Source organism: Phascolarctos cinereus, unplaced genomic scaffold, assembly GCF_003287225.1.
Source record: "Phascolarctos cinereus isolate Bilbo 61053 unplaced genomic scaffold, phaCin_HiC Scaffold_1;HRSCAF=81, whole genome shotgun sequence".
In the NCBI taxonomy this organism is placed as follows: domain Eukaryota; kingdom Metazoa; phylum Chordata; class Mammalia; order Diprotodontia; family Phascolarctidae; genus Phascolarctos; species Phascolarctos cinereus.
Window position 1 is genome coordinate 206,597,379 of NW_027555514.1, and position 14,063 is coordinate 206,611,441.

A 14,063-nucleotide genomic window follows, 5' to 3' on the forward strand; every position below is an offset into this window, starting at 1 on the left:
ATAAATAGAGCAATATTTTCAATTTAGCAGGTGTGGAATAAGTGCCTGCTCTCTCTACCCTTTTCCCTTGCTTAAGAACTGTGACTAAATACTTAGTTTCAAATCCTGATTTACTTAATACCCTTATAATATTTCACGATTTTCAGTTGGGAAATGTTTTTTAGATAAATCTTTGAAAAGCACTCCCACCATTTGCCCTAATTGAAGTAACAGCTGAACAGGGCTTAAATATAAATAGAATTTAGAGAAAGTAGTTATAGATAGCATAGTGATATAGTAGGAGAGGCTAGGGAAATGAGTTTAAAAAAAAGTAATAAGCTGCTAGGGGAGTAGTGATTAAAAGGAATTTGAATATTAGTGTTTAAATCCAAATTACATAAAGTCATGAGTCATGATTAAAGCCCATGTACCAAATGCAAAGACATGTCATGAACATGTTCATTTGAGTATTTTTTCTTAGCGATATTGATTTCCTAGTTAAAAACTTTTCTACCAGGGCTTGAAAATATTAATCACATGAGAGGAAAGGAGAGAAAGTTAAAAAGGTTAACAATTTCTCCTACAGTGCTTGTTAGTGAGTTGAGAATATGCTGTCCTCTGCTATTTTTATTTTTAACTTTTAGATTTAATCCCTAGAAGGGTGCCACAGTGTAACCTTGCTCTTAAAAATTCACATTTTTCAACTCTGTTATATATTTTGTGCTTTTAAAATTGACATCAAAGTGTAGTACAGAAAAAAGCATCAGGGTTAGGAGGGAGAAAGAAGTTATGTTGTTCCACACATATGAATGTAAAATACAGTATTGGGAAATTATTCCACGATCATTTTCTTTTTAACAAAGTTCATGATTATGGCTTAAGAGATTGCAATGAGGTTTTATTTCACTAGGCATCCTCTGGAAGATTAAAGTACAATGTATGAATCAAGAAAATACAGTTAGGTGTTGAGATGAATATGTGACTGCACATATGCCCTGTAATTGGTAAAAGGACAAGCTCCTGCATGATTTCTGATGTTTGCTAGCCAGTTTGTTGTTTTCAAGGAGCTCAACAGAAGATGGGTAAACTTAGATTGTTCTCAGTGCCTGAAGGTGCTGGATGCCCTGAAGTAGGAAAGGAATTTATAGCAGAGGCTCACCACGAAGTACCAGATATTCCTAGCCATCTGTGATCTTGCAATGAAAAAGCGCCAGATGATGAGGAAGAGGACTGTGTTAAAGAGGTAGTAAGTGTTTCTGAGCCTGAGGAATGGAAAGACACATGTAATTAAAAGAAAAATGAAACTGCTCTAAACCTAACAATTAACCAGGTATTTATTGAGCACCCACAGAGTACATAGATTGCATTTCAAAGAATGTGTCCCTGCCATCAGGGGCCCAGGATTAGGAAATTCTTAAGTAAAAGCTGTAAAAAAAGCAAATTAGTCTCTAAAGTGCATAGCATGAAGGAAGAAACTACTAAGGAAGTAGTTTATTTACACATGATAGGATCAATGTGTCTGGTTTGTAAAATTGAATTAATGTGCTATGAAGTGGTTATATTCAGGAATTTGATACCATTGGCCCCATTAATAGTTATTAACAAGATTTTTTTCTTAGGCTGGTGGGGCTCTACTTAATTTAACCTTAGCTAATTTTCAGAGGATCAGCATCTGATCTGAACCTTTGCCTTTGGTTTAGGAATACCTTCTTATTTTTCATGTACTTAAATTTTAAGGTAATGATTAGTTCAATCTAGCCCAGTACAGCAGACCCAAGTTAAAGCCTCAATATTCTGTTCAATCTGTAACAGTGTTGTGAACTTTTGAAAGAACCAAAAAGATGACTCATAACTAATCCTTTATTTCATCCTATGCTAAACAAAATAAAAGTGTGTTTTTCTTAGAGTATTTATTTCCAAGGGGAAAGAGTACTAAAAGGAATATTGGTAGTAAAATCCAAGTAATTAGAGAATTCTATCATCCAGCATGGATCAAGTAGTTTCTAAATTTCCTAAACTATCCTACATTGCTAACATTACCAGAGACCACATTGACCATATAAGATTCTCTAGTGCCCAAAGCACTGGTGCTGAGTCCTTTTCCCCCCAGTAATTTGGATTTGGCCTAGCAGTGGATCTAAATGAAGTTCTTTGGTACAGGTTGTAATCCTACCTTCACTATCAACCATTTAGTAAGCCACTTGATAGTTGGCAGGTCTTTGGTGATCGCACTGTTCCACTTAACTATGAGAGTGTTTATTCTCATATGAACACAGGCTAATTAAAGGCCAGATTCCACCTCTTCCCGAGCCACACCCCCTCCCCAAAAGCTTCACATGACTCAATACATTGTAGGAGCATATAGTACATAATGTTTGAGGGAGAGAAACTTTTTTTTAAATCACATTTTGGGGAAGGAGACCCCTCCTTTTCACCAATGTAAGTAAGTGGCTGAGCTTTCAAATCAATAGTAGGCCAGCTAGGAATGGTTTTGATCGGTTGTTACACATATGCTGGCTGTCCAGATGCCAATTGTTGTTAAGACAACTTCCTCTTTAGTTCTTACTCCATTGATTGAAATTAAGCACTGTCTTTCTAGGCCGGAAATCTGAGGTTGCTTTGTGAACACTTGAGCATCTGTGGATATTATTTCATTGCCTGGCATTTAGTAAGCACTTAATGCATGATTTATGTATCAAATCCTCAGACTGCTGCTTATTGTTACCCTCATTACTTTAAAAAACAATAGAGGAAGAGAAATTTTGGACTGGGGCTTAGTTGTCCCTAGACAGGGGCAGTGCCCCGAGTGTTACAGTCCTGTATAGACTTTTTATACTTAGCGCAGAGCTAGAGCAGTACTGTTGTGGAAAAATGTCTTCTGCAGTCCACTGAATTGAATTTGGAGTAAGCTGTTAATTCTGTTGGTAAAATTATGTTAGAAATTCATTTAAATGCTAGGTGCTGGAGGTGTAAAGGCAAAAATAAAACCACTTTCTGCCCCCAAAGAATATATACACTCTACTGGAAATTTCTACTACAAACAACTTTCCTTTATATTTATTTCTCCTTTTAAAAAAGCAAAAACTTTGCATAACTGTCAGATACACTCTTGGAAGCATGAAGTTTCCTTAATATGCTTAAAATCTTGGGAGTCAACTTTGACTTCTTCCTATATTCCTTGTTCCCCACATCCAAATTACTCATTGCAGTGTATAGATTTTCTCTTTGTAATCTCATATCTTCCCTTTTCAAGTTCTACTGCTATTACTTTGGTTTAGGTTCTTATTATTTCTTACGTCAATACTAATAATAGCTTGTTAAATGGCTTCCCTCTCTTCATCTTGTCTCTTCTTCCATCTTTGGTATGTAACTTTGGCAGACAAATATTCATAAATCATATACACACACATATACATATATATGTATATATACATGTATACATATATATGTATATACATACATACCTATATACATATATATATATATATATATATATATATATTTTTTTTTTTTTTTTTTTGGAGAGGCAATGGGGTGAAGTGACTTGCCCAGGTTCACACAGCTAGTAAGTGTCAAGTGTCCAAGGCCATATTTGAACTCAGGTCTTCCTGAATCTAGGGTCAGTGCTCTATCCACTGAGCCATCTAGCTGCCTCCATAAAAATATTTTTATTGTGTTAATATGTTATCCTCCTCCTCAAAAACTTTCAGTGGCTTTTTGTCTAAAGCAATAAAGTCCAAACTAAGCCTAGCATTTAAGGCCCTTCACAATCTTACTGCAACCTACTTTGCTTTTCAGCTATGTTTTCCATTGTTCTTCCATTTTATTCCTTTCTCCAGCTGGGCAAATTTGGTCATTGTCCCATAAACAAGCTTTGCAAATTAGTACCTCCATGCTTTTGCTCCTTTTGCCTCCTTGGCTACCAATACATAAACACACAGATATGATTGCAATGGCCTTCCCCCTGAATATCCAAATTCTGTCCTACATCAGCCCACAGTTATTTTCTTCCTATTTTGAAGGCTTTAATACTTATTGACTAAACCTGTCATTTTGAATTTTTCAGACTACTCTGTGTAGTGTAACTGTGTAGTGTAATTGTGCAACAAATTGTTCATGTGTCTGTTTTGTCTCTTTGCCTCAATTGTAAGTTCTTTGTGAGTAATAAGTTTGTGGCCCATTTTAGGAGCTGAACAGCTATTGTTAATTGATTGTTGAGACTTACATTCTTAAATGTCGCTTTGCTTCAGGAATTCCAGCCATATCCTCTTTCAGTAGATATTTCTTAACTCCCAAGCAATAGTTTTCAGTGTACTCCAACCAATTCAAGTGGCGCACATCAAAGTTGAATAACTGAAAGGAGATAACAGTGGTTTAATTGCTAAGATTGAACAGTTGGGCAGTAATGTAATAATCCAGTGTTGAAAAACATATATGAGATTCCCAAGTTTTGTAGAGTAGAGTAAATTTTTTTCTTGCTTGAGGAAAGATAAAAGGTAATGGTGGAAGATTGTAATCGGGAGATGAGGAAATGGATGGCTTTAACTGGATACATTAAAGAATTGTTATTTAAATACTTCCTAAAACCTGTGTGAGGAAAGGTCAAAGGCAAAGGTAAATTGGGAAAAGTTTTTAAGTTAAATGAAGTGGTTTTTGTTAGGGGAAAGTTCCTAACAATTAGAGCTGTAAAAAAAAAAGTGGAACTGATTACCTTGGAAGGTGGTAGTTTCTTCTAACATCTCTTTTGAAATGTTTAGGGGAGAGGTTGGATGACTCTTTATCAGGTATGGTAGAACGAGATTTCCTTTTGGGTATAAATTAGACTAGATGTCTTCCAACTCTAAATTCTGAAATTTTATAATCGCCACCTTTAAGAATTTGAAGGGCTTCCAAGACACTTCCAAAGGACTTATGATGGAAAATGCTATCCACATCCAGAGAAAAAACTGATAAAGTCTGCATGTAGATTGAAGCATACAATTTTCACTTCATTTTTATCATGACTCTTTTCTTTTGGCCTATTTCTTCTTTCACAACATGACAATATGGAAATATGTTTTACACGATTGCACATACATTACCCATATCAAATTGGGAGGGAGCGAAGGAGATAATTTGAAACTCAAAAAAATTTTTAAGTGAATGTTAAAAATTGTCTTTACATATAATTGGAAAAAATAAAATACTATTTAAAAAAGAATTTGAAGGGCTATCATATGGAGAGATATTAGGCCTGTTTTTGAGGCCAAAGAATTAGAGATAGGGTTATGAAGGAAAAAATTTCTAACAGCTATTTAGAAGTGGCATTTTTGGTGTGTAATTGAGGTGGCTTCACTGAGGTTATGCCGTAATAATTTGAAAATTAAAAAGATAGTTGCAAACTAGGCATGAAGTTCAGTTTAAAATTTTAGTATCCTCTAAATTTCAGTGTCGTGGGGCAAAGTTTGATATATCAGACTCTAGTTTTACTTCACTATTATGTTTTATGATATTAAGAATCCAACTCACAGCCTCAATGGAAAGTTGGGGTGAGAAGTAGTCTTCCAAGCACTTGTTAGTTTCACTATATGTGTGTGCAGATATATTCGTATATGTATATATGTGTGTATGTGAATGTTTATGTGTTTCCCAAACTGAATGCATCATTCCCCTTTGACCCTCCCCATTCAGAACTTCTCTGTCATTCTTGAGGGCACTACATATTCACCCAGGTTAGCAACCTAAGTGTCATCTTTGACTTGTCACTCTCACCATATCTAATTGTTGTCAAGTTCAAGTTTGGTAATTCTACTTTCATATGTGCCCCCTTCTCTGAAACAATAACTGCTCTGATGGAGGCCCTCATCACCTCCCTGTATCTTCTCTCCCCACTTCAGTCCATCCTCCACTCAGTTGTCAAATTAATCTGCCTAAAATACAAATCTAGCCATGTCACCCCCTGGTTCATTAAACTTTAGTGTCTCCCTGTCACCTCCAGGATCAAATGTAAAGTCTTCTGTTTAGCATTAAAAGCTCCTCACAGCTTGACCCCCTCCTATCTTTCCAATCTTTTTACACCTTACTCCCTTCCATGTATCCTGTAATCAGTGACACTGGTCTCCTTGCTGTTCTTTGAACAAGATTCTCTATCTTCTGACTTCATGAATTTTTGCTAGATGTTCCCTACGTCTACAATATTCTCCCTCTTCATCTCTACTTCCTGGCTTCCTTAAAATCTCAGCTAAATTCTTACCTTCTAAAAGAAGCTTTCTATGATCTCCTTAATATTAGTGCTTTCTCTTTATGTTCAATTTATCTTGTAAATATTCTGTACATTGTAGTTTGCATTTTCTGTTCCCCAGTAGACTATGAGCTTCTTGAGAACAGGGACTATCTGCTTTTTTTTTCATCCCCATAACACTTAACAAATGCTTATTGACTGACTATATATCTATATAGAAACACATGTGTATATACATATTTACACACATATGCACCCACTTTATACACACACACACATACATATATTTGTATGTACATACACACAACCAAGTTAAATTATTAAGGTAGTCTACTTTTCATGCACGACTTACATATTTTGTTTCAGCTTTAGATTATAGAAGCCAGTAGGCCTAAAACAGCATTGTCAAAGAAATCAATCAACCACCACAAACATCGTTATCCATGTAATAGCCTTTCAAATATATCAGCTATAATCTTCAAACGCTGCCCAAAGTCTGTACTTTTGCAGGCTAAAAACCTCCAATTCCTTCAACTGTATCAGATATAAAGTGGTCTCATGTTATCCCACTCTTCTGATTGTTTCTGGATATGTTTCATTTTGTCAGTATACCACTTTCAATATCCTTCTTAAAATATGACACCCAGAACTGAACAGAATACTTCAGGTGCAGTCTAAACTGCACAGAATTCAGTAAAACTATTATTTTCCTTGCCTGGATTCTATATAGTATTAATGAAGCCTAAGAACAGATTAGCTTTTGGGGCTGCCACATCATACTGTCAACTCACTGAACTTAGAGTCAACAAAAACTCTTTGATTATTTTTCCATTGATGATTCCTTAGCCATATCTCTTCCACACAGTTATTTGTCCAGTTCATTTTTTTCTAGCCTAAGACTTTATATTTATTCCAATGAAATGCAAACTTTTTAGATTTGGCATATTCTAATGACATACTGTTGAGAATTTTAAAAATCCTGATTCTGTCATAGTTCGCTATCTACAAAGTTTGGTAAACATTTTTAATATCATTATCTGAATCCAATCAAAGGTATTGACCAGAGAAGGATTGACAAAGTTCTATGGCATACCACTAAGGGAAAGATTTTCCTCCAGGTTAACAACTAACCTATGAGGAGTAACCCTTCATTTGGGGAGCTTGAAGAATCTACTGAGGTTCCCAGACACACCAATACTGAGTATGTACTTGGTAAATGTGCTCCATAAAGGGTGTCAGAGAGCTGCAATGGCAGGAGGCAAGTATCATAAAGCTCAAAAAATGGCTTGGGTAGAATATAATTCTCTTGAGAGCAGGGGCTGTTTTTCAGTTTTGTCTTTATATCCCTAGTGCTTATTGTAGTGTCTCACATAAAGATTCACTTAGTAAATATTTATTGAAATAAATTACTGAGCTGTGGATCATAAAAGCTCAAATTTAGTAAGAAGTTAGCTTTAAAAGCCAAATTGAATTTCAAAGCGTGATATAGGAAATTTTCCTCTGACTGATACGAAAACACTTGTTCATGAAGTGCCTGTATTTCATCATCATTCAGTGATTTAAGGGAAAACATCCATCGAAAGGTTATTTGAATTAGCTAAAAGCCAGAGAGAAACCTGTCAAAAATACTCTATCACTGCATAGTTTTACCCCATTAACATTACCAAATGAGTCCATAAAAACATGGCATTAAGCAAGGCAGCAATACAGAGAATTGAAGGGAATTAATACAAATCACTCGGTTGGTATCTGGGTTGACCACAGTAGGCTTTTCCAACGTGTTAATAGTTATAATGTAATAATAATATAGAACATTTATTAGGCCTGTATAAAATAAATTATAAATTAGAATACATTTTATTAAAATATTTTTGAACGAGTCTGAGGCTAAAAATTAAGAGTATCCTTTAAAATCTGATAGTATGTGACTTTGCTAACAACAGTATTAACTTTGGCCAAATGTTTTAGGGAAATGAGTAATATTAATACAAGAAAACTTCATTTATTGTGAATAACTGGAGTGAACGTCAGTCCAGATTAGCAAAAATTTTAAACTAGAGTACATTTTTTGAAGGAATAACTTTGTCACTTTTCAATTACTTGTAACTTTACTAAAGTAAAATTGTCAGTGAGTATGAGCCACTGTGCTTACTTAAAGGAAGAAATTAAACTTCCATAATCAAATGTACTGAAAGTATTTGGAAATAGTTTATTTAGTGGCAGTAGGAGCAGCAGACACTGTGTAAAATACTATACTGGGTGCTGAATTGATATGGAGATAGACACAATGGTCTTACAATCTAGTGGGGGAGACAGAATAATGACATAAGATGAATAACAATATCAAGTATATGTGGTGATATAATGTAGCATAAAAATGTATGGTATATCTCAAGGTCAAAAGAGGTTCTTAGAATGCAAGCTTCTTGAGGGCAAGAAGTATTTCTTCTTTATCTTTGTATCCTAGTACTTAGTTTAATCAGCTCATAAGTAGAGTTTATTAAATGTTTGTTGAATGTCCGAAGGCTAAGGCAGTTGAGAAAGTCCTCATAAAGAGGTTGGACTTGAATTGGGACACTGTTTAGAATTTAGAAAAGCGGAGAAGAGGAGGGAGGGTGAGTATCCAGATAGGAGATCAGAATAGGCAAAGGTTTGAAAACTGGAAGGTGCATGGCATATTCGGCATAATTGGTTTGAGTAGAAGGTTTATGTAGGAAGCAGAGGGAAATAAAGTTGAAGAAGAAGGTTAAGCACAATCTGTGTAAAGCCTCAAATACTAGATTAAGGAATTTGATGTTTTTCTTATAGGCCATTGAAGGTCCTTGAACAAGGAAGTACGCCCATTACATATTTAGAGTAGTAGAAGATAAATCTGGTTGTAGCTTCTAGGATTGGTTAGCATATTAAATATCTATCTATGTCTGTATATATTGGTTAGCACATTACATATACATACATATATATACACACACACACACACACACACACACACACACACACACACACACACACACACACACACACCCCGAAGAGATTCAGTGCTTTGTTCAAAATCAGGGTGTGTAAATGGCCCAGATGGCTGAAGGAACTTTTCATGATTCCAGTGACTTTTTCCATATTCAAGTAATGTAAACAGACTGGAAGCAGAAAAATCAGTTAGCAGGACACGAGTTGTTGAGGGCTTGGACTATGGTAGTAGCAGTAGAAATGGTAAAGAGGAGAGATACTCTGAATTCTTAAGAGAGAAAGGGAAGGAAGGAAGAATGGATGAAAGAAAAAGAGAAAATACATGTTTCAGTCTGCACTCTGAGTCCATCAACTTTTTCTCTGGAAGTGGATAGCATGCTTCACCATGAGTCCTTTGAAATTGTGGTTGGTCCTCTCATTATTTCTTACAACACAACAGAGGGGGTGAGAGACAGGAGTGAAGCCCAGTCAGTATGGTTTTGTGCCTCCAGCAATATTCTTGCTCTCAACTAGCTTGATGTTGTTTATACTGTTAATTTATTTGCTTTGCAAAATCTTTCTACACTGACCAGCCTATTCTGGTCAAATTATCATGAATTCTAAATTATTGACATCAAAATTAAAGAGATTTTGAATTCAACACAATACTTACTTTCTGATCTTCGTTATTCAGCTGAGACATTAACATTTCTGTATTGTATGTACTCCATTCCCAACTCCTATTGGTGAAATAATCCAACATGGAAATGGTTTTCAACATGCGATTCATGAGTTTTGCCATTCTGAAGCAGAGATCAAATACAAATAAATCTACGTAGTACCTTGTATACTTGCTTATCTGTTTTCAGCTTTTCTGTGAAATATTTCTACTTGGCAACCCACACTGTGAGAAACAAGCTATTTTTAAGAAAACACTAAAATTACCTTGAACTATTCTCAATATCTAGGAATTTATGTGAAAACTCTTATTCTTTTTCTCCAGTTATTCCCCATTAGCTGAAGGAACTACAATGAATTTTAAATGCTAGTTATATTCTCAATTTTCTTATATCCCCATTTATTTATTCCTTTCCACTTTATTCCTTTCCACTGTTCAGTTCTTTGAGTAGCAGACCTATCATACCTTTTTACCTTCAGTAAATATACACAAACACACATAAACATATGTACTTATATACATATATGTATACACATACAAACACACACAATACATTCTTTGAATTTAGTAGGAAAAGATGAGAATTCTCTATCTAGACCAGGGAAAATCTCATCTCTTCTTATAATATCATATAATGCTATTCATCAAAAAAGGGATAGGGTCTATGGGAGTGATTACCCATATCATAGGAATCACAATTCATTTAGTATTCATGGAGCCTAAGTAAACCAGCTTTCATAATGCAGCCATAAAATATAAAGTCTTTTTCTATCCCTTTACCAAGGGTCAGACCAACTTTGCTGCATCAATCACATGTGAAGTACCAAGCAAATGAAACTTAAGAGGCATAGGCATTTGGCATAATTGATAATTATGAGATTTCAAAATGTTTTTTCAAGGCAATTTGAATAACCATAGTAAAAATTATTACAGATAAATCCCATTATCAATTGGTCAATGAGCATTTATTAAGCACTTAATATGTTCCAAGCACTGTTAAGCACTAGATATATGAAGAAAGGCAAAAATTGTTTCTCCCTGCAGGGAGCTCACATTCTAATGGGAGAGATGACATACAAAAAATTGTGTGGACAAGATATATACAGTGTATATGGAAAGTAATCTTAGAGGGAAAGTACTAGCAATTCACACTGTGATCTCCAGTCCCTCAACTCTTCATTTTTCTCTCAGCCCTCCCCTCTGCACTAGGCAGTCTCTCCTCTTTCCTTCTCTTGACTCCTTGATGAACTAGTTCAACTCTTTACTACTGTCTTGAGTCCCTGGTCGCCTTATATCATCGATTGTACCATGCCAATCCTCACCCTTGAATGATGACTCTTATCATCTACCACTTTCACTAAAATACAAGTGCTGCTGAACACAAGTGGAGAAAATCACATAACTATTTTGACTGGGTCCAACTACAAATTTATGTTATACAACCTCAACTAGATCCTCACAGGTACTAGGCAATCCTTCTGCAACTTCCTTATCAGCCCCTCTATCCCACTCTTCACAGTGGTTCTCCCAAACCTTTTCATCTTTCCTCAAACCTCCCATGGACTCCCCTCCCTTCCTCTCCCCCTTTGTCCCCCCCTCCAAATGAGAACCTTTCTTCTTATTTTACAGGAAAAAATGAGGCCATTTGCTGAGAGCTCTCTCTTTTCCCCCCTTCCTCATCTCATCACTCAGCTGTCTATTGCCATTATCTCCTCTACCCTGTCTCACATAAAGAGGTTGCTTTACTCTTTACTAAGATCCACCCTCCACAAGTGGTTCTATTTCTTCCCATCCCCTCTGACAGATTGCCCCTTTTCATCACCCTCACTCTTATCACTTATCTTCAAGCTCTCCTGGTTTCCTGGCTTGTTTCCTAATGCCTACAAATGTCTATGTCTCCTCCATACTCAAAAAAACCCTCACTTGATCCTTTCATCCCTGCTAATTGTTATCCTTTATCTCTTCTGCCTTTGTGGCCAAACTCCTTGAAAAGGTCATCTATAATAGATACCTCCACTTTCTTTCCTCTCATTCTTCTTAACCCCTTACAGTCTGGCTTATAACCTTATCATTCTTCTGAAATTTCTCTTCCAAGGTTACTAGAGATCTCTTGATTGTCAAATCCAGTGTCCTTTTCTCAGTCTTCATTCTTCTTGAACTCTCTGCAGTCTTTGGTACTGTTGACCATTCATTTCTCCTTGAAACTCTCTTCTCTGTAGGTTTTTGGATAGCTCTCTCTCTCTCTCTCTCGGTTCTGTTTCTACCTATCAGATCACCCCTCAGTTTATTTTGCTGGATCCTCATCCAGGTCATGTCCATTTAACGGTAGGTGTCCTGCAGGGCTCTGTTCTGAGCCCTCTTCTCCCTTTCCATTGCTTCACTTAATCATCTCATTAGCTCCCATGGGATTGAATTACAGTCTTTATTCTGACATTTTCAAATATCAGAAAATACATGTTTCAGTCTGCCTTATCCTCTGTACTGACCTTTAATCTTGCATTTCCAACTCCCTTTCAGATATCTTGAATGTCCAGTTGTCATCCTAAACTCAACACGTTCAAAACTTGACATATCCAGTCTATTACCAAGGCCTATCAATTTCAGCTTTGCAATATCTCTTCCCTCCTTTGCTACTACTACCACTCAGGTACATGCCCTCATCGCATCCCACTTGCCCTATTGTAGTAGCCTGCTGGTGGGTCAGCCTACCTCAAGTCTCTCCCCACTTCAATCCATCTTCCATTTAGCCATGTCATCCCCCTATTCAATAAACTGCCATTGGCTCCCTACTGATTCCAACATCAAATACAAAATGCTCTGGCATTCAAAGCCTTTCATAACCTAGCTCCTCCCCCTTCCCCATTTTCTTCTTATACCTTATTCTCTGACATGTGCTTTTTAATGTGGTGACATTAGCCTCTTTGCTATTCCACAAACAAGACACTCCATCTCTCAGCTTCAGGTATTTTCTCTGTCTCTTGTGCTTGGAATGCTTTTCCTCCTCATCTTTACCTCTTGACTTCCCTAGCTTCTTTCAAGTTCCAATTGAAATTCCATCTTCTATAGGAGATCTTGAGCAGCTAGGTGGCACAATGCCAGGCCTGGAGTCAGCAGGACTTATCTTCCTGAGTTCAAATACAGCCTCAGACACTTAATCCTGTTTGCCTTAGTTTCTCCATCTGTAAAATGAACTGGAGAAGGAAATGGCAAACCACTCCAGTATCTCTGCCCAGAAAATTCCAAATGGGGTCATGAAGAGTCAGACATGACTGAAATAATTGAACCTTTCCCAACCCTTCTTAATTCTAATACCTTCCTCATTTTAACTATTTCCTGTACATCCTGTATATAGCTTATTTGTACATGTTAGTTTTCTTGAGATTGTGAGCTGCTTGATGACAAGAAACGTCTTTGTGTCCTTAGTGCTTAGCACAGTGTCGGATAAATGTTTATTGACTGACTTGGGGTAAGGGGAACACCAGGAGAGATTTTCTGCAGAAGGTAGACTTTGACCTGAGTCTAGAAGGAAACCAGGAGGGAGAGGTCAGGCAGAAGAACATTCTAGACATAAAGAATAGCTAGTGAAAAGGCATGGAGATGGGATAAGGAATGTTATGTTTGAGGAAGTGAGCTAGTGTAGTAGCTGGATTGTTATTGATCATCCTTTGTTCGTAGAGAGGTCCAATGACATCAGGAGCATGATATCCTGACTTGGACATGAATTGGATTTGAGTGAGGCAGAGCCATGTAATGGCATCAGCCTTGCTGTCTCCTCTAGGGTCACTGGATTCCAGTGGCATGATAAAAGTAAAAATGATTGGTGATGGCCCAGAATGCAGTTGATGACCTTGCCTTTTTCTGAATTAAGGTCTTTCTCAGATCTCAATTTGTCTGAGGCCACGCACATTTAATGACTAAGGATTAGGTAAGAATTGAGACAAAAGGTGGCCCAATTTATCATCTTAAAGATGGGGAGGACCCTTAGAGCTTCTGGTTAGAACAGAAAACAGTTGCTATTTACACTCATTCTAATCCATCTAAATCCATCCTAAACAGTGAGCCATAGGCAACGAAAGATGGCATTCTTCACAAAAGGTCCAGCAGAAGTGGCAACACTATTTAAGTCCTTTATTTCTGGTAACATAACGCTGATAATTGTATATATTACGTATAATATTGTATATCATGATAATAGTAAAACCTTGCTTTTGTATAATATTTTGTACTTTTCTGACCAGT

General features: G+C 36.5%; 1 protein-coding gene across 1 annotated transcript in view; it reads right to left on the reverse strand.

Moving 5' to 3' along the window:
* Window positions 1–856: 856 nt before the first annotated feature.
* FAR2 (fatty acyl-CoA reductase 2) overlaps window positions 857–14,063 on the reverse strand; it is a 172,563-nt gene continuing 159,356 nt past the window's right edge. The window contains exons 10-12 of the mRNA XM_020975819.2: window positions 9,819–9,948; window positions 4,205–4,332; window positions 857–1,241 (exon numbers count right to left, since the gene is read on the reverse strand). Of these exons, the coding sequence (XP_020831478.1) occupies window positions 1,079–1,241; window positions 4,205–4,332; window positions 9,819–9,948 (421 nt within the window). The 3' untranslated portion in view covers window positions 857–1,078. The remainder of the gene's footprint in view (window positions 1,242–4,204; window positions 4,333–9,818; window positions 9,949–14,063) is intronic.